Here is a 22,102-nt window from a genome sequence, read left to right as displayed (position 1 = left end):
CCTTCTAACACAGAGGAGCATGCTGCTGTGTGAGAGACACCTTCTAACACTGAGGAGCATGCTGCTGTGTGAGAGACACCTTCTAACACTGAGGAGCATGCTGCTGTGTGAGAGACACCTTCTAACACTGAGGAGCATGCTGCTGTGTGAGATATGTCTGTACTTGATGTGAGGAGAAAGAGGAGTTTGCATGCACACCCAAACCAAAGAGACAATTATGAAGATGATACAAGGCCATTTATAAATGTGGTAAGTGTTAACTGTCAACAGTGTGATTTCACTGGCAAAACCAATACATTCTTCCACCCACACACACACACACACACACACACACACACACACACACACACACACACACAGAGGGAAAGTATGCACTATCATGTCATGTAAAAGCAACAATGTGATATACAGTACATGGCATGCTGACATGCCAGTGTGGACTTGCATACACAGGCAAAAAAAACAGAATCTCAGAACACAGAAGTAGCATCAGAAACCCAAAGAGTCCTGCGGCCAAACCACTTCAACTAATGAACCAGTGTTGCCTCTCTCTCTTTTTGCAATTGAACATGTCCAACTCCCTCCGTGGAGGAAGGAGGGGGGACATGTCCAACTCCCTCTGTGGAGGAAGGAGGGGGGACATGTCCAACTCCCTCTGTGGAGGAAGGAGGCGGGACATGTCCAACTCCCTCTGTGGAGGAAGGAGGCTGGACATGTCCAACTCCCTCTGTGGAGGAAGGAGGGGGGACATGTCCAACTCCATCTGTGGAGGAAGGAGGCGGGACATGTCCAACTCCCTCTGTGGAGGAAGGAGGGGGGACATGTCCAACTCCCTCTGTGGAGGAAGGAGGCGGGACATGTCCAACTCCCTCTGTGGAGGAAGGAGGGGGGACATGTCCAACTCCCTCTGTGGAGGAAGGAGGGGGACATGTCCAACTCCCTCTGTGGAGGAAGGAGGCGGGACATGTCCAACTCCCTCTGTGGAGGAAGGAGGCGGGACATGTCCAACTCCCTCTGTGGAGGAAGGAGGGGGGACATGTCCAACTCCCTCTGTGGAGGAAGGAGGCGGGACATGTCCAACTCCCTCTGTGGAGGAAGGAGGGGGGACATGTCCAACTCCCTCTGTGGAGGAAGGAGGGGGGACATGTCCAACTCCCTCTGTGGAGGAAGGAGGGGGGACATGTCCAACTCCCTCTGTGGAGGAAGGAGGGGGGACATGTCCAACTCCCTCTGTGGAGGAAGGCCTCTGTGGAGGAAGGAGGGGGGGCATGTCCAACTCCCTCTGTGGAGGAAGGAGGCGGGACATGTCCAACTCCCTCTGTGGAGGAAGGAGGCGGGACATCAACACTCTGCGTTTGAAACATGAACTATAGAGACACAGCGGAGCGCGTCATCATTCAGAAACCACGCTCAAAACGGGGGGGAAAAACTCCCCCCCCCCCAATCCTGGTGTTCTCCTATGTCGCGTGCATGGTCGCACACAAAGATCATATATACGGAAGATGAACACTCCAACTTACTTCCTTGACAGCTAGATCGACATTTTTCTTCTCGCCAATTCTCAATGGCTTCCTTGCTTTGCTCGGGAGTACAAAAAAACTTAAATTGGCGATTTTTTTTTTTGCATGTGTTGTCTGCGCAGCCCACCACACAACAGCTTTTAGCTCTGTTTAATTGAAGGAAAATTATGCTGGTGTGTGGAAATGAATGGAGAGCTCTCCCCCGTGATGGGCGTGGCCGATTTCATGCAGTATGGTCACTTGAGTCTGTTGAAGAGCAGCGTGCGAGCTGTTTGTGTACTTGATGTTAACACTACAAGTTGGATGCTGGAGGTGTCCTGGTACTCTGTTGGCTTTAATATCTAGTTCAGATGAGACGAGGTGTCCTGCTGCTCTGTTGGCTTTAAGACCTAGTTCAGACAAGACGCTCCCAACCCGCAGCGACAGTTTTTGGAACTTGGCTACAACCCCCCCCCCCCCCAGATCAGAGGGAAATCAGTGTTGGCTCTGGTCATGGCGGGAGCTTCATCGTGTTCCAGCCAATGAAAGTGCAAGGCACAGTTTGAGGCAGACACAGGAAGGCAGGTGGTCTGAGGCACAAAGATGGAGAAAGTATATGGGCCATTCTGCCGAATTGGTGCAACCTGCTGTTCCACAACCAAAAAACACATTTTACATTTTGAACCAATTGTGTACAATGACCCCATATATACTGTATGTTGTGCAAGCATGTGTGCTTAGAAATAAAGCCGTGAGCAGCAGACCTGTGTGAGACTGTAGGGCTGTCACTTTTCATTCGAAATTCGAATTCAACTTCGAATATGGGGGAGGAGGGCATGTTCGAATGTATAATTGACCTGTTCGATTATTATTATTTATTTTTTTTATTTTTTTTATGAACCAAAATTAACCAACTGCTGCTTGCTGGTAATGTTAATCCCATGTCAGAAAAAGTCTCCAGATTTGTCACGTTAGTCTCTTCTGAGAAAGATTGTCTCCAGGGTCTGAAAAGTTGTCTCGAGTTGGATGCAGCCAAGTTTGTGAGGCAGTGTTGTGACTGTGAGCATCCAAGCGAACACGTCGGGCCGATATCCGGTGGCCTGGCCTGATTTTTTTTAAATTTTAATTAACCCAAAAACTTCGAATATATTCGAACGAATTTCGGGCAATTAAAGTTCGTTCGAACTTTATTTTGGGAAAAAGTGACAGCCCTATGAGACTGCGTGTGTGGACTCCTAGTGAAATATCTTGTCATGTGTGATCCTGTCACAGCTCAGTCATATCGTGTGAAAACCACAACGCCACAAAGACTCCCGGTTACAAGACAGCAAGTTAGGTCATCCGAACAGAACAGCGACTGACGTGTAGTGTGTCCATGTGTCCATGTGTCCATGTGTCCATGTGTCCATGCTATTCACCTTATGTAGCCACGCCCATTTGACCCGGTTGTGTGGTCGTGTCACGACTTCCGGCTAAAAAAAAAGAAAAAGAAAAAGGCCGGCTGCTCCAATATCATCTAACTCTGAATTAACTAATAATTTAGCCAATTGTATGTAACATACCAAATAAAAGCAAACGGCAATGTCTAAGAATGCAACGCCATGTAACTGGCTCGTTAAGTCTCGCATTCCAGGGAATTACGTTAACGTCTGCGGGTCTTATAGACGTAAGTGGCTCGAGCGCTCGGAGGAGAGAAAACCATCTTAAGCTTTCTTTGTTGGAGTCCAGGTATGTTTTACAAGAAAGTGCTCGTCATTGTCGACGATAACGTTATCTGACCTGGCTAACAGTGGATACTCTGCCTGCTTGCTGTGTACCAAGCTCAAAGTAGTAGGCTACGTTCTTTGTTTTACCCCCTGCACTGTCCGCTACAATAACAACTCTCTTCTTCTGACGTTCTTTTGTATGTCGCGCCGTGACCGCCGGAAGTGTTAAAGCAACCCGGAAGAATTTGGCCCACTTCTGAACATAAGGTGAATATGGCACACATCATGTACAGTGCCTGCAATGTCCTGGGTTCAAATCTGAACTAGGACCTTTGTCGTTTATAACCCTCTCTCTCTCTCTCTCTCCCTCCCAATCTCTCTCTGTCTACTATCAAGAAATAAATAAATAATGATAATAAAAAAGTGTAATAGAATGAGTGCCACCCACATGTCTGCCCAGCCATGCTCTCCTAGAATGTCTATGGCTTTGCTGTGTTCTCCTGCAGTCAGGTACATCTCAGCTGCTGCTCGAGGCTCATGGCTGCTCCTGGCCCAGTCTGCCTGCTTCGTCATCAGCATCCGAGAGTTCTTAGGGTCTGTCGCTACTACAAAGTCCTGCAGAGAGAGAGAGAGAGAGAGGGAGAGAGAGAGGGAGGGAGAGACAGACAGACAGACGGACAGAGAGAGAGAGACAGACAGACAGACAGAGAGAGAGAGAGAGACAGACAGACAGACAGACGGACAGAGAGAGAGGGAGGGAGAGAGAGAGAGAGGGAGAGACAGACAGACGGACAGAGAGAGAGAGAGAGAGAGAGAGAGACAGACAGACAGAGAGAGAGAGAGAGAGAGAGAGAGAGACAGACAGAGAGAGAGAGGGAGAGGGAGAGACAGACAGACAGACAGAGTTAAGAGTTTACTGAGAAATCCTCATTAAAAGGGATAGGCCAACTTTTTGGGAGTTTAGGCCATTTGCCACATTGCTTATATTAAAACTAGAACATGCACTTTATTTTCAATCTGCGTGCAGTACAAACTGTGGTAGAGCCCTCTCACTGCTAATAGCTTAGCGCTACAATGGAAGTCTATGGGGCCTAGTCCCGTACAGTCGCCCAAAATGCACATTCAAACAGCGACAGGAGTGTAAGCCGATGCCTGCACACAGCGTCGGTGCCACATGATGCCTGCACACAGCGTCTGTGCCACATGATGCCTGCACACAGCGTCTGTGCCACATGATGCCTGCACACAGCGTCTGTGCCACATGATGCCTGCACACAGCGTCTGTGCCACATGATGCCTGCACACAGCGTCTGTGCCACATGATGCCTGCACACAGCGTCTGTGCCACATGATGCCTGCACACAGCGTCTGTGCCACATGATGCCTGCACACAGCGTCTGTGCCACATGATGCCTGCACACAGCGTCTGTGCCACATGATGCCTGCACACAGCGTCTGTGCCACATGATGCCTGCACACAGCGTCTGTGCCACATGATGCCTGCACACAGCGTCTGTGCCACATGATGCCTGCACACAGCGTCTGTGCCACATGGCAAAGGAGGAAGTCACTTCGGTTAGTTCAGTTACTCTTTGTTTAGGTCTTGGTGTGTGGAATTACTACAATAATAACCATTTAACGTAATTTTGGATGATTATTTCATCATATGGTGAGTACACGAGTCACACCACGAGTCACACGAGTCACACAAGTACACGAGTCACACCGTGTATGTGACTGTTTTTGGCGCTGTTGGAATGTGTATTTAAATTTTTTGGTGACTGAACTGGACTGGGCCAAAATCCCATAGACCGCCATTGTAGCGCTAAGCTATTAGCAGTGAGAGGGCTCTACCACAGTTTGTACTGCACGCAGATTGAAAATAAAGCCATGCACGTTCTAGTTTTAATATAGGCAATATGACAAATGGCCTAAACTCACAAAAAGTTGGCCTATCCCTTTAACACTCATGACAGGCACTCATGAAGGCAAAGTATGTGACAGAACACATTTTTTTCAGGTATAATCCTAATCCATCCGGATTAGAACATCTGTCCTGGAAGTGCAGTTCAACTTCAGACAGATAGAGGCAGCGTCTGGGAGCGTCTGGGTCAAGGCTGAGACAGGAGGAAGTGAGTGTCACACAAACAGCAGCCGAGCCAGGAGGCCTTTCCCCTCCGGTGTCCGTCCAGCTCAAACAAACGTCTGCAGGGCCAGATGGCCGCACGGCCGCACAAATATACAGCAGTCACATCAAACACAAACACACTCTGATAGACACACACGCACACGCACACGCACACACACACACACACACACAAATATACAGCAGTCACATCAAACACAAACACACTCTGATACACACACGCACACGCACACGCACACACACACACACAAATATACAGGGAGGAGTCACGGCCGTGAATGCATGGCATGATCAAAGTGTCCCCCACACGTAAACGCACGACGCAGGAGTTTGTCTCAACTCCAACTGACCTCACCAAAGAATTCACATAATAGCGGACAATCTTTCTCTTTCTCTGCTCCATTTCCAATTGTATCTGCGTGTGTAGGTTAGCCTGGTGTTCCACATGGCTATGTGTGTAAGTGGACAGACAGTGTGTGTGTGCGCGCGCGTGTGTGTGTGTGCGTGTGTGTGTGTGTGTGTGTGTACACTGATCAGATGATATATATGGCGATTCCAGTGATATATGAGGAGATGAAAGACAGACTGTGAAGGGGGTCCGTTTGAACACAGTTCAGGGCCCCAACTTGGCGAAACGGCACACGGTGAAGTGAAACATATGTTCTACACCCCTCAAACATGCAACGCTGTCCAGGTCTTTGTGTCTGTATTATTAAAAAGACATATTGTCTGTGTGTGTGTGTGTGTGTGTCTGTGTGTGTGTGTGTGTGTGTGTGTGTGTGTGTGTTTGTTCCGTCGCTCGATGATGTCATCACCTTGGCGTACTCGAACATGCGCAGGTCGGTGTACATGCTCAGGGCTCGGGCTTCATGGCCGGTGCGTTTGTAGAGTTTGGCCGCCTCGTGGAATTTGCTCTGGTAAGCACAGACGTCTGCCAGGAACAGCTCATTGTCGTTCTCACCCCGCTTCTTCCTCTCCTGCAAATCAGGTCGAGGCAAACACAGGCATGTGTAGGGAGATAAATACACACACACACACGCACGCACGCGCGCGCACACACACACACACACACACACACACACACACACACACACGTAATCAGTCGTGCACGCGCACGCGCACACAGAGAGACGCCACACAGAAGGCAGCAGAGAAATGAGTGGCTGGTTGGATGAAATCAGCTGAAATCACTGCTGATTCATCGCCCCGCTAAAAGGTGTGTCTGTCTAGTTATATAGGAATGAGAGAACAAACGCCATTTTTATGGAATTCAATGAGCCTTTCTTTCCATATCACCAGAAAAAAGCATGTTTTATCAAAGACGGAAGTGTTACCCTTTTCAAACGGGAACAGAGCAATAACATTCCCAAGGGATCAGCCAAGTTCACATTAAAACACTTTCCTCCCTTCAGGAAACCTGAGCACATGAGCGCGCGCTGAAGCCGTGCTGAAGTGTGTGTGTGCGTGTGTGTGTGTGTGTGTGTGTGTGTGTGTGTGTGCGCGTGCGTGTGTGTGGTTCGGCTAACAGGTCGTCATGCAGATACAGGTTACTCCCCTGTTCTAGGGTTTGAACCGCAGCCCAGAGGAAAGCCAGCAATTAAAGGTATAATGAGGGCCGACCCCTGTCTGCCTTTAATGATGTCAGCGCTCTGGACAGTTAGTATATCCTGTGTTTCACCCTGGCTACAGCTGTCTTTAATGATGTCAGAGCTCTGGACAGTTAGTATGTCCTGTGTTTCACTCTGGCTACAGCTCTCTTTAATGATGTCAGAGCTCTGGAAAGTTAGTATATCCTGTGTTTCACCCTGGCTACAGCTCTCTTTAATGATGTCAGCGCTCTGGACAGTTAGTATGTCCTGTGTTTCACCCTGTGTTTAATGATGTCAGAGCTCTGGACAGTTAGTATATCCTGTGTTTCACCCTGTGTTTAATGATGTCAGAGCTCTGGACAGTTAGTATATCCTGTGTTTCACCCTGTGTTTAATGATGTCAGAGCTCTGGACAGTTAGTATATCCTGTGTTTCACCCTGGCTACAGCTCTCTTTAATGATGTCAGAGCTCTGGACAGTTAGTATATCCTGTGTTTAACCCTGTGTTTAATGATGTCAGAGCTCTGGACAGTTAGTATATCCTGTGTTTCACCCTGTGTTTAATGATGTCAGAGCTCTGGACAGTTAGTATATCCTGTGTTTCACCCTGTGTTTAATGATGTCAGAGCTCTGGACAGTTAGTATATCCTGTGTTTCACCCTGTGTTTAATGATGTCAGAGCTCTGGACAGTTAGTATATCCTGTGTTTCACCCTGTGTTTAATGATGTCAGAGCTCTGGACAGTTAGTATATCCTGTGTTTCACCCTGGCTACAGCTCTCTTTAATGATGTCAGCGCTCTGGACAGTTAGTATATCCTGTGTTTCACCCTGTGTTTAATGATGTCAGAGCTCTGGACAGTTAGTATATCCTGTGTTTCACCCTGTGTTTAAGATGTCAGAGCTCTGGACAGTTAGTATATCCTGTGTTTCACCCTGGCTACAGCTCTCTTTAATGATGTCAGAGCTCTGGACAGTTAGTATATCCTGTGTTTCACCCTGTGTTTAATGATGTCAGAGCTCTGGACAGTTAGTATATCCTGTGTTTCACCCTGTGTTTAATGATGTCAGAGCTCTGGACAGTTAGTATATCCTGTGTTTCACCCTGGCTACAGCTCTCTTTAATGATGTCAGCGCTCTGGACAGTTAGTATATCCTGTGTTTCACCCTGTGTTTAATGATGTCAGAGCTCTGGACAGTTAGTATATCCTGTGTTTCACCCTGTGTTTAATGATGTCAGAGCTCTGGACAGTTAGTATATCCTGTGTTTCACCCTGGCTACAGCTCTCTTTAATGATGTCAGCGCTCTGGACAGTTAGTATATCCTGTGTTTCACCCTGTGTTTAATGATGTCAGAGCTCTGGACAGTTAGTATATCCTGTGTTTCACCCTGTGTTTAATGATGTCAGAGCTCTGGACAGTTAGTATATCCTGTGTTTCACCCTGTGTTTAATGATGTCAGAGCTCTGGACAGTTAGTATATCCTGTGTTTCACCCTGGCTACAGCTCTCTTTAATGATGTCAGAGCTCTGGACAGTTAGTATATCCTGTGTTTCACCCTGTGTTTAATGATGTCAGAGCTCTGGACAGTTAGTATATCCTGTGTTTCACCCTGTGTTTAATGATGTCAGAGCTCTGGACAGTTAGTATATCCTCTGTTTCACCCTGTGTTTAATGATGTCAGAGCTCTGGACAGTTAGTATATCCTGTGTTTCACCCTGTGTTTAATGATGTCAGAGCTCTGGACAGTTAGTATATCCTGTGTTTCACCCTGGCTACAGCTCTCTTTAATGATGTCAGAGCTCTGGACAGTTAGTATATCCTGTGTTTCACCCTGGCTACAGCTCTCTTTAATGATGTCAGAGCTCTGGACAGTTAGTATATCCTGTGTTTCACCCTGGCTACAGCTCTCTTTAATGATGTCAGAGCTCTGGACAGTTAGTACTGTATATCCTGTGTTTCACCCTGTGTTTAATGATGTCAGAGCTCTGGACAGTTAGTATATCCTGTGTTTAACCCTGTGTTTAATGATGTCAGAGCTCTGGACAGTTAGTATATCCTGTGTTTCACCCTGGCTACAGCTCTCTTTAATGATGTCAGAGCTCTGGACAGTTAGTATATCCTGTGTTTCACCCTGTGTTTAATGATGTCAGAGCTCTGGACAGTTAGTATATCCTGTGTTTAACCCTGTGTTTAATGATGTCAGAGCTCTGGACAGTTAGTATATCCTGTGTTTCACCCTGTGTTTAATGATGTCAGAGCTCTGGACAGTTAGTATATCCTGTGTTTCACCCTGGCTACAGCTCTCTTTAATGATGTCAGAGCTCTGGACAGTTAGTATATCCTGTGTTTCACCCTGTGTTTAATGATGTCAGAGCTCTGGACAGTTAGTATATCCTGTGTTTCACCCTGGCTACAGCTCTCTTTAATGATGTCAGAGCTCTGGACAGTTAGTATATCCTGTGTTTCACCCTGGCTACAGCTCTCTTTAATGATGTCAGAGCTCTGGACAGTTAGTATATCCTGTGTTTCACCCTGGGTACAGCTCTCTTTAATGATGTCAGAGCTCTGGACAGTTAGTATATCCTGTGTTTAACCCTGTGTTTAATGATGTCAGAGCTCTGGACAGTTAGTATATCCTGTGTTTCACCCTGTGTTTAATGATGTTAGAGCTCTGGACAGTTAGTATATCCTGTGTTTAACCCTGTGTTTAATGATGTCAGATCTCTGGACAGTTAGTATATCCTGTGTTTAACCCTGTGTTTAATGATGTCAGAGCTCTGGACAGTTAGTATATCCTGTGTTTCACCCTGTGTTTAATGATGTCAGAGCTCTGGACAGTTAGTATATCCTGTGTTTTACCCTGTGTTTAATGATGTCAGAGCTCTGGACAGTTAGTATATCCTGTGTTTCACCCTGTGTTTAATGATGTCAGCGCTCTGGACAGTTAGTATATCCTGTGTTTCACCCTGTGTTTAATGATGTCAGCGCTCTGGACAGTTAGTATATCCTGTGTTTCACCCTGGCTACAGCTCTCTTTAATGATGTCAGAGCTCTGGACAGTTAGTATATCCTGTGTTTCACCCTGGCTACAGCTCTCTTTAATGATGTCAGAGCTCTGGACAGTTAGTATATCCTGTGTTTCACCCTGGGTACAGCTCTCTTTAATGATGTCAGAGCTCTGGACAGTTAGTATATCCTGTGTTTAACCCTGTGTTTAATGATGTCAGAGCTCTGGACAGTTAGTATATCCTGTGTTTCACCCTGTGTTTAATGATGTTAGAGCTCTGGACAGTTAGTATATCCTGTGTTTAACCCTGTGTTTAATGATGTCAGATCTCTGGACAGTTAGTATATCCTGTGTTTAACCCTGTGTTTAATGATGTCAGAGCTCTGGACAGTTAGTATATCCTGTGTTTCACCCTGTGTTTAATGATGTCAGAGCTCTGGACAGTTAGTATATCCTGTGTTTTACCCTGTGTTTAATGATGTCAGAGCTCTGGACAGTTAGTATATCCTGTGTTTCACCCTGTGTTTAATGATGTCAGCGCTCTGGACAGTTAGTATATCCTGTGTTTCACCCTGTGTTTAATGATGTCAGCGCTCTGGACAGTTAGTATATCCTGTGTTTCACCCTGTGTTTAATGATGTCAGAGCTCTGGACAGTTAGTATATCCTGTGTTTCACCCTGTGTTTAATGATGTCAGAGCTCTGGACAGTTAGTATATCCTGTGTTTAACCCTGTGTTTAATGATGTCAGAGCTCTGGACAGTTAGTATATCCTGTGTTTCACCCTGGCTACAGCTCTTGGCACACTTTTTTCAAAGTTTTTCAAGACACAACACTTGGTCTTGGTTAATTGGGAAGGATTTGTTTTTCTCTCCTTTCTAAATCAGTGTTTCCCAAACTATGGGTCGGGACCCAATTTGGGTTGTGGACCTGTGGGGGGGGTGGGTCGCCAACTGGTCGTCATGGCAACTCATTACCGTATGTTTTTTGTGAGTCTGGGTCACAGGGAGACACAAAATGTATCTTTAGGGTCCCAAGATGAAAAAGTTGGGGAACCCCTGTTCTATAGAGCAGGTTTTACCTCGATGCTATTGATGAGCTCCAGGTAGCGCAGGTCCCTCACTCTGATGAAGGCCTGCAGAGAGGCAAACACAGGAGAAATCACTCAGCGGACTGCCTAGCTACATCTCACTGCCCCATGTGATGGACAGGAGAATGGCACCGTGTGTGTGTGTGTGTGTGTGTGTGTGTGTGTGTGTGTGCATGTGTGTGTGCATGTGTGTGCGCACATGTGTGTTTGTGTGTGCGCGTGCGTGCATAGTGTGTTGATGGCACCACTGTTCCTAATCAGATCAGATGTGTGCATGTCTGACTGGCCTTCTTGGCTGTGTCAAAGTCAAGTCCCTCCAGGGCTTCTGTGGCCAGATCCCTCCAGTCGTTGTCCGTCACACCCAGGCAGGCGATCTGGTAGGCCTCCTTAAACATCCTCTTCTCCAGGTACTGGTACATGGGCGCAGACTGGAAGGAGCAACATCATCACCGTCAAAAAGCAGCACAGCAATAAACCCCACGAATGAATATGAAGGGCTGGGGGGCATCACCTACAAAACGATATCCTCCTCACCTTCTCTCTGACTCTCTAACTGACACATAAGTACAGTGTTGTACTTCTCTGACTCTCTAACTGACACATCAGTACAGTGTTGTACTTCTCTGACTCTCTAACTGACACATCAGTACAGTGTTGTACTTCTCTGACTCTCTAACTGACACATCAGTACAGTGTTGTACTTCTGACTCTCTAACTGACACATCAGTACAGTGTTGTACTTCTCTGACTCTCTAACTGACACATCAGTACAGTGTTGTACTTCTTAGCTGCGACTAGCCTCTCTATTCACCTTATTCTTTGCCCATATAAGGACGCTTCTGCATGACGTCATTTTGTAATCGTCTTTCCGTTTTAGACACGGACGTAGATTACGCCTACCGTAGTCATTTTTGGACTTGCCAAAAAGCTGTTTTCAAGCAAAGAAACTAACTGTTTTAAAGTTTTAATATTTTTTCGGGTGAGAACGTAACATTCCAAAAGTTTAACCAGTTTATCAGAATAACGCCTATTTGGAAATATTTAAGGAGCAGCGAGGACTGAGAGCATTGTCTGTGCTGACACCGGTCGGACTAGCTAGTATCTGTCAACCCCCTACTGTAGGCTACTGGTAGTGAGAAAACACTGTCGACGTGCTTTTGTAACTAACGTTAAATGCCGACCGGGTACAGCCATCGGCTCCTCACAGCAGTAACGCTATGAACATGTAACTGAAGTTGGCCTCAGTGTAGCTTCTGAATGTTGCCAAACTTCATTCATTATTATAGTGACGTTTTGTTTTGAAATTGGCCGCCAACTAGCGCTGAACCGGAAGAACAAATACAATTGCGTCTAACACGGAAGAGAGAAAAAGTGGGCGTGGTGAATAAGGTGAATAGGTAACTCATAATGTCCCCACCCTTTGGCGGCCACAGTTTTTGCCCTAGGGGGCATTTGGTATGGAGTTCACAAGTCTGTGTTTGTGTTCATGACAATTTGCTGACAGGGGCGGTTGGGGGTGGGGGACAAAAGCGAGACAAAAGAATGCCTGTCCAACAACGCTGGCTGTCTCCAGGACAGACACGCCCTGCTGACACCACACCCACCTGCGGCACCTCCACGGCAGACATGGAGTAGACGTGCAGACAGAAGATCTTGGAGCCGTTGTAGCCGACCACGAAGCCCTGCAGCTTCTGCTGGTGCACGGGGAAGTTGCTAGCCTTGATGTTCAGGTAGCCGCTGCCGGAGAAGCACAGCATGTCCTCACACTGGGTGTTCCAGGCCACGCTGTTAGCATTAGGCTCCTGAGGACAAGAGGTGGAGACCCAGGTTAGAAGGTGTAGGAGTGAGCTCTAGGCAGACCAGGCAGAGGGAACACGAGTAAGAGCGCAGACATGACGCAAACATAATGATCACGTAGCTTTTCCCTGCTGTTTCCATTAGTTCCAGCACACCTCTGAAATGCAGTTCACATTTAAAGCCGGTCACGCACACGTAAGCCCTACTCTTACCCCCTCCACTGCCCTCTGACCTCTGACCTGAAAGAGCAGCTCCTTAGTGTTGATGTCGTAGACCAGGAGGGTGTTGTGCTCGTCCACCACCGCCAGCTTACTGCGGGAGGCGCTCATGTCCAGACACCGCACCGATGTGGACAGCTTCAGCAGCATGATGGCAAACGGGTTGTCGACAAATATCTTCAGGATCTACGGCGGAGAAACGACGACCAGCAGGACAAACATCAGAAGAGAACATTAGCGATCGTGTGAACTTGACCCACTGACAAACAGGATGTGGATTGAACATAATATGAACAGTATACAAAATATATATAAAAAAAAAAAAGGATCAGGAATGTATATTGTGACTTGAAAATATGTAAAAAGCACTATAGATGTTTATTTTATTTTATTTACGCTGTGACCAAGCAGCTCTATAAGTCACTCTGTCGGTCGGTCGGTCAGTCCACGAAAGGTTCACCACCCTTTGGTGGCCACAGTTTTTGCCCTAGGGGTCTGAAATTTGGCATGGAGAAGTGTGTGTGAGTGTGTGTGTGTGTGTGTCTGTGTGTGTGTGTGTGTGTGTGTGTGTGTGTGTGTGTGTGTGTGTGTGTTATGCATTTTGCATAATGCCGGCGCAGCTATTGCGAATTCGCGCTTGTCCCTTCACGGTGCAAAACACATTCATCTTTTCTATTCCAGTTCTTAAGACCATTGAGTGAGTAGGTGTGTGTGTGAGGGTGTTCTGACAGGTCATTTAACTTGGGAATGCGCTTCAAATAGGCCTCAGAAAACACTCACAGCTCCATTCTTCAGGCCCACCAGCAGGCCCTCTCTGCCCGGCGGGCCGCCGATGACTTTGATGTAGCGGATGAGAGACTCCATCAGCCATTCTTTCTCCCGCACACTGGTGAAGGACAGACACTGGAGCCTCTTCTCCTACCCGAGAGAGAGAGAGCCAAGCAGGAGAGGTGAGACCACAATCACACCTGACACGACGAGACACTCACTTGCAGCTGCGGGGATTTTTTTTAATTGAGCACATATTAAAACATACAGAAATACTGAAAGTTATCAAGATAAATAAGAAAAGAAATGTGCAAAGTAGAGGCAAGAGACGCTCAAGGGCCTATATGAGGCCTGTACTTGTATAACATCATAAGTAGAAACAAAATCAGCAAGTATGAAATCAAATTTAAATTTAACGAAAAAAGAAAAGAAAGTAAAGAAGAAGAGTTAAAACATGTATGCAGATAAGAGATATTATTGATTTAACAGGCTTTTTTTCATTCTTGATTTAAAAATAGGCAATGATGGACAGGTTCTGAACAACTCCCATCCTCTGCACGACACTGACAGCCCTGGAGAGCTCCCTCACCACCAACAGACTAGTTCATCCAAAGTGTGTGAGGGAGCATTTTCGCTTTTCGGAGTTATTTCCTCCCAGCGGCTGTCAGACTTTTTAATTCTGTACACTCTTGAGTGAACAATGGTTTTTAAATTGCTGCTAAAATGGCTGCTAAATGCACTTTTATCTAGCACTTTAATGTAATTTTGTGCTTTTAATGCAATTTTTACTTGTGTAATTGCTATATTCTGTTTTTACTATTGTTGATCATACGTGCTATTATGTTGCTGTCACTTTTTTTTAACCCTGTCCACTTGCTGCTGTAGCACTGAAATTTCCCCTTGTGGGACGAATAAAGGATTATCTTATCTTATCTTATCTTACAGGTTCTGATTGAAGGGGGGCTGGAATTCCATAAGGATGGACCTCTAATATCTAATGTTAAATTGACCTAAAGTTGTGCGGGAAAATGGAAGGTGAATGTTTCATTCATTCAACCTTGCCCAAAGTATTCTGGTTTTATCATTTGACAGCCTGTTAATCTGCCCCCTTACTTTGTATAATAAACATACTCTTAAATGTCCCACAAATCTTCCCACATTGTTCTCTTCCCCTTATTTAAAACGTGGCTAAAGTGTGGTGGCGTCCCCATCAGGAAGAGACGTGTGGTGGCGTCCCCATCAGGAAGAGACGTGTGGTGGCGTCCCCATCAGGAAGAGACGTGTGGTGGCGTCCCCATCAGGAAGAGACGCTACGACGATAAACATCTGTTTGGTTTGACACAGACATGCACAACCCGTACGAGCACAGCCCATTTATATGCTCTGTGCAAAGTGACTGAGGCATGAAACACGAGCACGCCTATTAAGAGAGAGATCTGAGGCACCTCTGTCACACGCAGACAGATTGAAAAGGAAATAACCTCTCTGTTACGGCTGCTCCTCCTCCCTACCAGCCTCTGTCAAACACATGGGAGACGAGAAGCAGAGAAAAGCCCCAGAGACAAGCCCAGCGGTACCGCAGAGTTGCGGTCCCGTCCTGCTCACTCCTCTTTCTAGCTTGAAGAGAGAGCTGCTGAGGAGGGGGAGAGACAGAGCCTGCGGAGCACAACGCACAGCTGGAGCGTTTTACAAAGTAAGGCAGAAACATCTGGGAAAGCAGCAAACTCCACAGCGCTGCTACATGCCTCTTTTTTCTCCTGGGTGTTTGGACTTGTAGTGCAGCACGGCTAACCACTGATTCACTCCATCTCCATCATGTTAATGGTGTCCAAATGTCTGTACGGGCTCTTGCCCAATCTGTCAACTGTGCATTAGTGTAATTTACATAGAACTAGAATATCACTGCACGTCAGTGGAATGTAGCAGAGACCCATACTGGATTTTTGAGGTCGATGCCGATATTAGGGAGTTAAAAAATTCCGATATCGATATATCGGCCGATATTCTTATATCATATATTATACACATTATATGACACTGTTTTTTTGCAATGATCCCTCAAATATCAAACACTTGACAACAATATGACTTGATATTACTTGTGATTTGCAATGTAGGCAGGATATTTTACAGCTTATCAATCAACTTTATTGTCCAAAATGACATCAATGCAATGAAACGGTAAACTTCACTGGGAATTTAATAATTATAAATAACTAGAAATACAAAAACACAAATAGACCAAATATAAAATATAACGAGTGAAGAACAAAGATTAAATATACACAACATGATGTCTATAACTTTAAAAAATACAAAAGAAAATATCGGCAATATCGGCCAACATACCGGCCGATACCGATATATCGGTCATCGGCCAATATCACCGATAATATCGGTGGACCGATATATCGGTCGGACTCTAGGATGTAGCCTGAGAAAAGTGACTTAAGGAATGCGGTTTGTCACAGAATATTTGAGGAAAGACAGAAAAAGCAAACAGCCAAAGGAAGTGGCCATCACAACATGTTTACAGCAAACATATGTGTGCTTCTTTGAGGCACTCTATCGCTGCACCGACTGACCTGACACAAGATGATGTGCTGAGACTGACCTGACACAAGATGATGTGCTGAGAGCAGACCACCACCGACTGACCTGACACAAGATGATGTGCTGAGAGCAGACCACCAGCAAGTTGCATTCCAGCTTCCTGCAGATCTTCTCCTTGATGCGGTAGTGCATGTCTGAGGAGTCGTCCGAGTACAGCTCATAGATGAGGATCTTCTCCGGCAGCTGGATGGCTAGACGGTTCCTGTAGATGGCGATCTTCTTCACCAGCTCGCGGCACTTGATCCTCACTGGGGGAACGGTGGGGTCAGTAAGGTCAAAATATTTTGGCCAGTGTGTCCTGTTGGGTCAGCCTGCTCACAGCTGTGTGTCAGACATGAAATACTGGAGAGAAGATAGACTGTCCATTCTCTTCTTTATTATATGAAGAATTTAATTTAAAAAAATTATAATCGTCATTTCAGAAAACAGATCTCCTATCCTTACAAAAGCCATTGAGTGACTGGTATGAAAGTAAATCAAGTAGGATCCTATTAAAGTTATGAGTCATCTTTGGAGTTTAGTCTTTTTTTTAAAGTATAGAATCATTTGTGCATTTGAAATATGGACTCATTAATTTAAAGGTTTGTCCGATGGTCGATATTTTGCGTTGGTGTATTATGTCTGTGCATTGTTGTATTTCTCTGCGTTGCAAAAAAGTTCAATACAAATATGTCTTGGGGGGGATGAAATCCTTCATATGAAAAAATACATACCCTGCCAGAAAAATCCTTCACGTCACTTCACTGAATGCTTAACGATAACGATTTTAACGATTTCAGACGGACAAGCCCGTCTTGATTGTCACACGATTACACATCAACACATGCACGGAAGGCCACAAACACACACGGTGAAATTTGTCCTCTGCATTTAACCCATCCTGGCTTTGTCCTTTCCTCCGGGGGGCAGGCCAGGAGCAGTGGCCGCTTTCTCGTACAGCGCCCGGGGACCGACTTCGGATGTTGTCGTCACTGGTCGGATGACGATGACGATCTGATCTTCTGCATGTTTTTAATGGGGGGGGGGTTATATACGGAGGAACCCCCCTGGGGGAGCACGGGGAGAACATGCAAACTCCACACAGACAGAAAGGCCCTTACGACGAGATACCCCACCTGGGCAGTAGGCACTGAAGATATGGGGGGGGAACACAACCACAGCGCCCACAGTGTCCCAGGCAAGAATCGAACTCAGGACCTTCTGACTGCGAGGCGACAGCTCTACCACCGAGCTCCCCGTGCTTGAGTACACATCGTATACTGTATATTGAAAGTGGCATCAGAGTAGATCTCCATCATGTCTCCTACATGGGTTAGGGCAGGGATACTCAACTTGCTTTGCCCGGGGGCCACTTTCGTGAAATGATAGAAGGCCAGGGGCCAGTTAATAAACGAACAATATACATTTTTCTGTAGCGGATTGTAGGTTTTTGGGGTGTCAGCCGGAGTTTAGTCTGACAATGTTGTGCACACCGGATAGTTAGTTAGGTTAAGTTAGTACATACATAAGTGCCTGGGTAGCGAGCAGACGGCGGTATTTGACAATTTAGCAGCTAAATCATAGATTATTGAAAGATATTCCATATTCCAGACTGAAATGCTATAACAGAAGTGGAGTATTGACCAGAATGACATGAACATTTGGACACTTATTCAGCGGGTATCTTGCATGTTGCGTTCAGGTGCACTGTAAACTGTGCACTTTTTTTTTTTTTGCAATTCCATCGCGGGCCACACAGGGGGCGCGGCCCGCGGGCCGCCAGTTGAGTATCACTGGGTTAGGGTTAGGGTTAACCCTTACATACAGTCCTTTGTCTGCTTTGACTGAAGACTCAATATCCTGTCGCAAAGAAAGACGGCGCACCTTTCTGCTCAGTGATGAGATGCTGGACGATGACGTCCGTCATGCTGTCTCTGTAAGCGTAGCGATCTTTGTAGAGGCCGTGAACCGTACTGAAGATAAGCTGGTAGCAGGCGATGGTCCCATCCTGGCAGCCCAACACCTAAACAAGAGAGATAACAATGTAGCAGCACATCCTATTAACACCTCCAGGAAAAGACTGTGAGAGCGGCAAAATGTTCCTGTTAGTACAGCGCCTGCAAGACACCAAACTGAGAGAATCTGCCAGGAATCAATTCTCTCTTGCATGCCTCATCACTTTCAGTTAAATATAGTGAGAGGCAAAGATGCAGGGGTGTTACAGTCAAATAATAAAACACGTTGTGTATCCTCGTGTGGCGACAGAGGTGCTCTTTTATCAGATGGAGAAAATCAACCCTGAACAGGCAAGTCTGAACTCGTCTTCGCCGCTTTGCATCGCCTTGTTCTGCCTCTTCCTCACACTCTGACACACTCCATTATTTACGGTTCAGATAACTTGACTGGACATATGGCGTCTTCACAAGGTGCGGACCTACCACATAATTAGAGTCAGGCTTGACCCGGCAGGACCACACCCAGGAGTTCTGCTCTCCGATGGTGCCGAGCCGCACCCCGTCTTTCGTGTAGAGGGAGGCCTGTTTGTCGGAGCCGCCCATCACGATGTACTCGCCCTTGGAGAAATAGCTGACGCAGCACGGGTCGTAGGTGAGAGTCCTGTCTTTCCCAATCTAAGAGAAACACAAATGAAAAGTGGACATCATCAAAACACGGATTTCTCATATATATGGAGCAGGGCTCTGGGTCTGGGGCTGACACACAACACATTCAACCATCCCTTTGAGTGTCGGACCAACAGATAGGCGGAAAAAAAAAGACATGTCTTCTCTTCTAAATAGACTCTATTGTACTAGCACTCAAAGCACGTCGTCATATCAGCTCCCCAACTCTGTGCATCTGGTTCTCCTCACCCTGGAAAAGAGCCTGCCTGCACTGAAATACCCAGTTGGGCAAGTTCTTTTCTTTGACTGCAAACTATTCCTCCTGGTGTTGTAATCAAAACAGCATGTTAACTTAAATAGATAAATAGGCCTGTGACAATGTGTGAGCCTAAGGCTTCGTGGCAGAGTAATGAACAGTGCATATTTGTCTATAATTACAGTATTGCCCAAAGGGAGTTGGGGGGGAAGGAGAGACAGTGAGGGGACGGATCACTGTTATGCTTTCAATAGACCCTGACAGCCTGATTGCAACAGGAAATACAGGCCTCAAAGTCACTTAAGTGTTATCAATACTTTATATATTGGACAGAGGGTTTACCAAGTGTTCTTCTGTGACAGAAGAACAAGACAGAAGTTCTGTCTTATTGCTATCATTTATTTAATTGTTTATTTTTATAATTCAGAAGAACACGAAATTTAATTGAGTGAGTCAACGTGGCTGATCAGGTTTCCTGGGCCAAATAATATTCTGGGCCAAATAGTATTAAATACTATAAATAGTAAATACTATTTGGCCCAGGTCTGTTGGAAACCTCATCAGCAAATCAAAAACTACAAATAATATTTCTCATTTTAGCAGCGTTTGTTTTGCTTTGCTCAAAAGGGCCAGATGGGTGGAATTTGTCACACGTTTTGATATTTAGCACCAAGCTAAATTAATCTAATCAGAGAATGCTGTCTGAAAGCTACCAAATCGCTGTTCTGTGACTGATAACTTACCTAAGAAGAAAAGGCAAACCACACCCACCTGGCACAGCGGGTTGACAAAAACAAACTTTGAGCAATATTTCAAAACATTATTTGACGCAGGTATAGTTTACAAATGCTATTAGCCAATTGCCGTTTCCCATCCAATGCATCAGCATTACCTTCCAGTGGTCATCAGGCCCTTTGAAGCTATACATATACATATATATATATATATATATATATATATATATATATATATATATAGATATATATATATATACAGATCAAGGGAAAAGTAGGCTACTCGTGCACAATCCAAGCAGGGAGGTGCTGGTCACAGCAAGCAGGATCAAAATAACATAAAAACAGTCTCTACAGGAACAAGTCCATATGAAGTTGACCGCAACACTCCAGAAGAAGAGGGTGACCAAAGTTATATCAAAAGATCATATTTATTTTATTTTAAAAATAAAATAAAATAAAATAAATATGATCTTTTGATATAACTTTGGTCACCCTGTTCTTCTGGAGTGTTGCGGTCAACTTCATATGGACTTGTTCCTGTAGAGACTGTTTTTATGTTATATATATATATACATATATATATATCTATATATATATATATATATATACACGCACGCGCATGCACACACACACACACACACACACACACACACACACACACACACACACACACACATTGGCAAGTCTTCTTGTTGTACATACTTATGTGTACTCTCACTCTGTGCTACTTAAGAATGAGATACTCACCTGCTTTCCACTGAGCTGATATAAGGACAACTTCTGACCCCAGTCTGCCACAGCCAGAATGTCATTGGATTCATCCCTAGGAAAATGCAGCAAATATGACTTTACAGTTTAAGTGCTCCTGTCAACATACTGACAGATATAGAACTAAGTTCTATATCTGGGGGCAGCAGTGCAGTGTATAAACAGTCCCAGCTCCAGAAACAGGGGGCCAAGTAAAACTGAGAATTTCCCTATCAATAAAGTATCATAATATATTAACTCATTGAGTGCCAGCCACTTTTGGAGAACGGAAGCTCCCAGTGCCAGAGTTTCAGAGCGTTTTCAGTGATTTCTCGAGGCCCACAGAATATTGTGTGATATTACTATGTAAACACCGAACACGGACAAAGAACGAGCAGACTCTCTTCTATCATCAGCAAAAAAAAGTTTATTGATACCATTTTCCGTTCTTTAGTTATGAGCCGGATAAGATAGGCTGTTTTGAGCAAAAAGACAGGTTTCAAATTATAAGCTCAGATATTCAGCCTTTTGTGAAATGAAGCATTTCAAGCACATTCACTGACTCTAGCTAATATTTTCTGATGTAGTGACGTGGTGTAGTTCTGTGGAGCCTGCGTGCCCCACCCCCCTCTCCCCCCCTCAGCTGCAAACTCCTCCCCACACGCACCCAGTCTATTTTCGAAGCCTCCGTTTTTGCGCCGGGCGGCTCCCAGCGCGACAAGGAAATGCCAAACGGGACTGCAGGGAAAGGTTTGGCCCTTCGGCGTCGGGTGCTTCTGGCGGGTAATCGTGTGGAGAAACTATATGCAGACAGACAGACAGAGGCAGAGGAGCTCAGTTGTGGGCGCGGATTGACTGATGTTCGCAGCCAACTTCAGCTGCAGACAGAGCAATCTATATGGCTCTGGCTGCAGCATGCATCGGTTTCTCTTTGATCACGGCTTTTTCCTGCAGTTTTCCGGACCTTTCTCTAATCTGGAGAGCACTGTCGCCACCTAATGAGTCCGTAAAATAGGTTATACACCTTCAATAGCTCCCATATTTGTACAGGAGATGCCTGATGCTTTCATCCACGTCCCACCGTCAAAAAACGCAATTGACGAACATACTCGTCCTTGGCACTCTACGTTACTAAACGAAATGCCGAACATACTCGTCCATGGCACTCAATGAGTTAAGCTCTCTAAGGCTAAAGGCTAAATATCTGGTATATCTTCCTACTGGCTTTCAACCCTGCCATGTTTACACTTCCTCCTGGCCCTACCTGACCCTCCTACCTGACCCTCCTACCTGACCCCCGACCCCCTACCTGACCTTGTTGTAGAAGTC

General features: G+C 45.7%; 1 protein-coding gene across 1 annotated transcript in view; it reads right to left on the bottom strand.

Moving 5' to 3' along the window:
* The window catches only part of ift122 (intraflagellar transport 122 homolog (Chlamydomonas)), a 59,174-nt gene that overhangs the window by 27,406 nt on the left and 9,666 nt on the right, over positions 1-22,102 (bottom strand). The window contains exons 8-18 of the mRNA XM_083638550.1: positions 20,774-20,849; positions 18,851-19,042; positions 18,297-18,435; positions 16,479-16,681; positions 13,833-13,970; positions 13,074-13,238; positions 12,642-12,839; positions 11,325-11,465; positions 11,029-11,082; positions 6,167-6,328; positions 3,654-3,820 (exon numbers count right to left, since the gene is read on the bottom strand). Of these exons, the coding sequence (XP_083494676.1) occupies positions 3,654-3,820; positions 6,167-6,328; positions 11,029-11,082; positions 11,325-11,465; positions 12,642-12,839; positions 13,074-13,238; positions 13,833-13,970; positions 16,479-16,681; positions 18,297-18,435; positions 18,851-19,042; positions 20,774-20,849 (1,635 nt within the window). The remainder of the gene's footprint in view (positions 1-3,653; positions 3,821-6,166; positions 6,329-11,028; positions 11,083-11,324; positions 11,466-12,641; positions 12,840-13,073; positions 13,239-13,832; positions 13,971-16,478; positions 16,682-18,296; positions 18,436-18,850; positions 19,043-20,773; positions 20,850-22,102) is intronic.

This window comes from Poromitra crassiceps (assembly GCF_964638095.1).
Source record: "Poromitra crassiceps genome assembly, chromosome: 6".
Lineage (NCBI taxonomy): Eukaryota > Metazoa > Chordata > Actinopteri > Beryciformes > Melamphaidae > Poromitra > Poromitra crassiceps.
The sequence above is the reverse complement of the archived record's forward strand: the minus strand, read 5'-3'. Positions and strand labels throughout refer to the sequence as shown.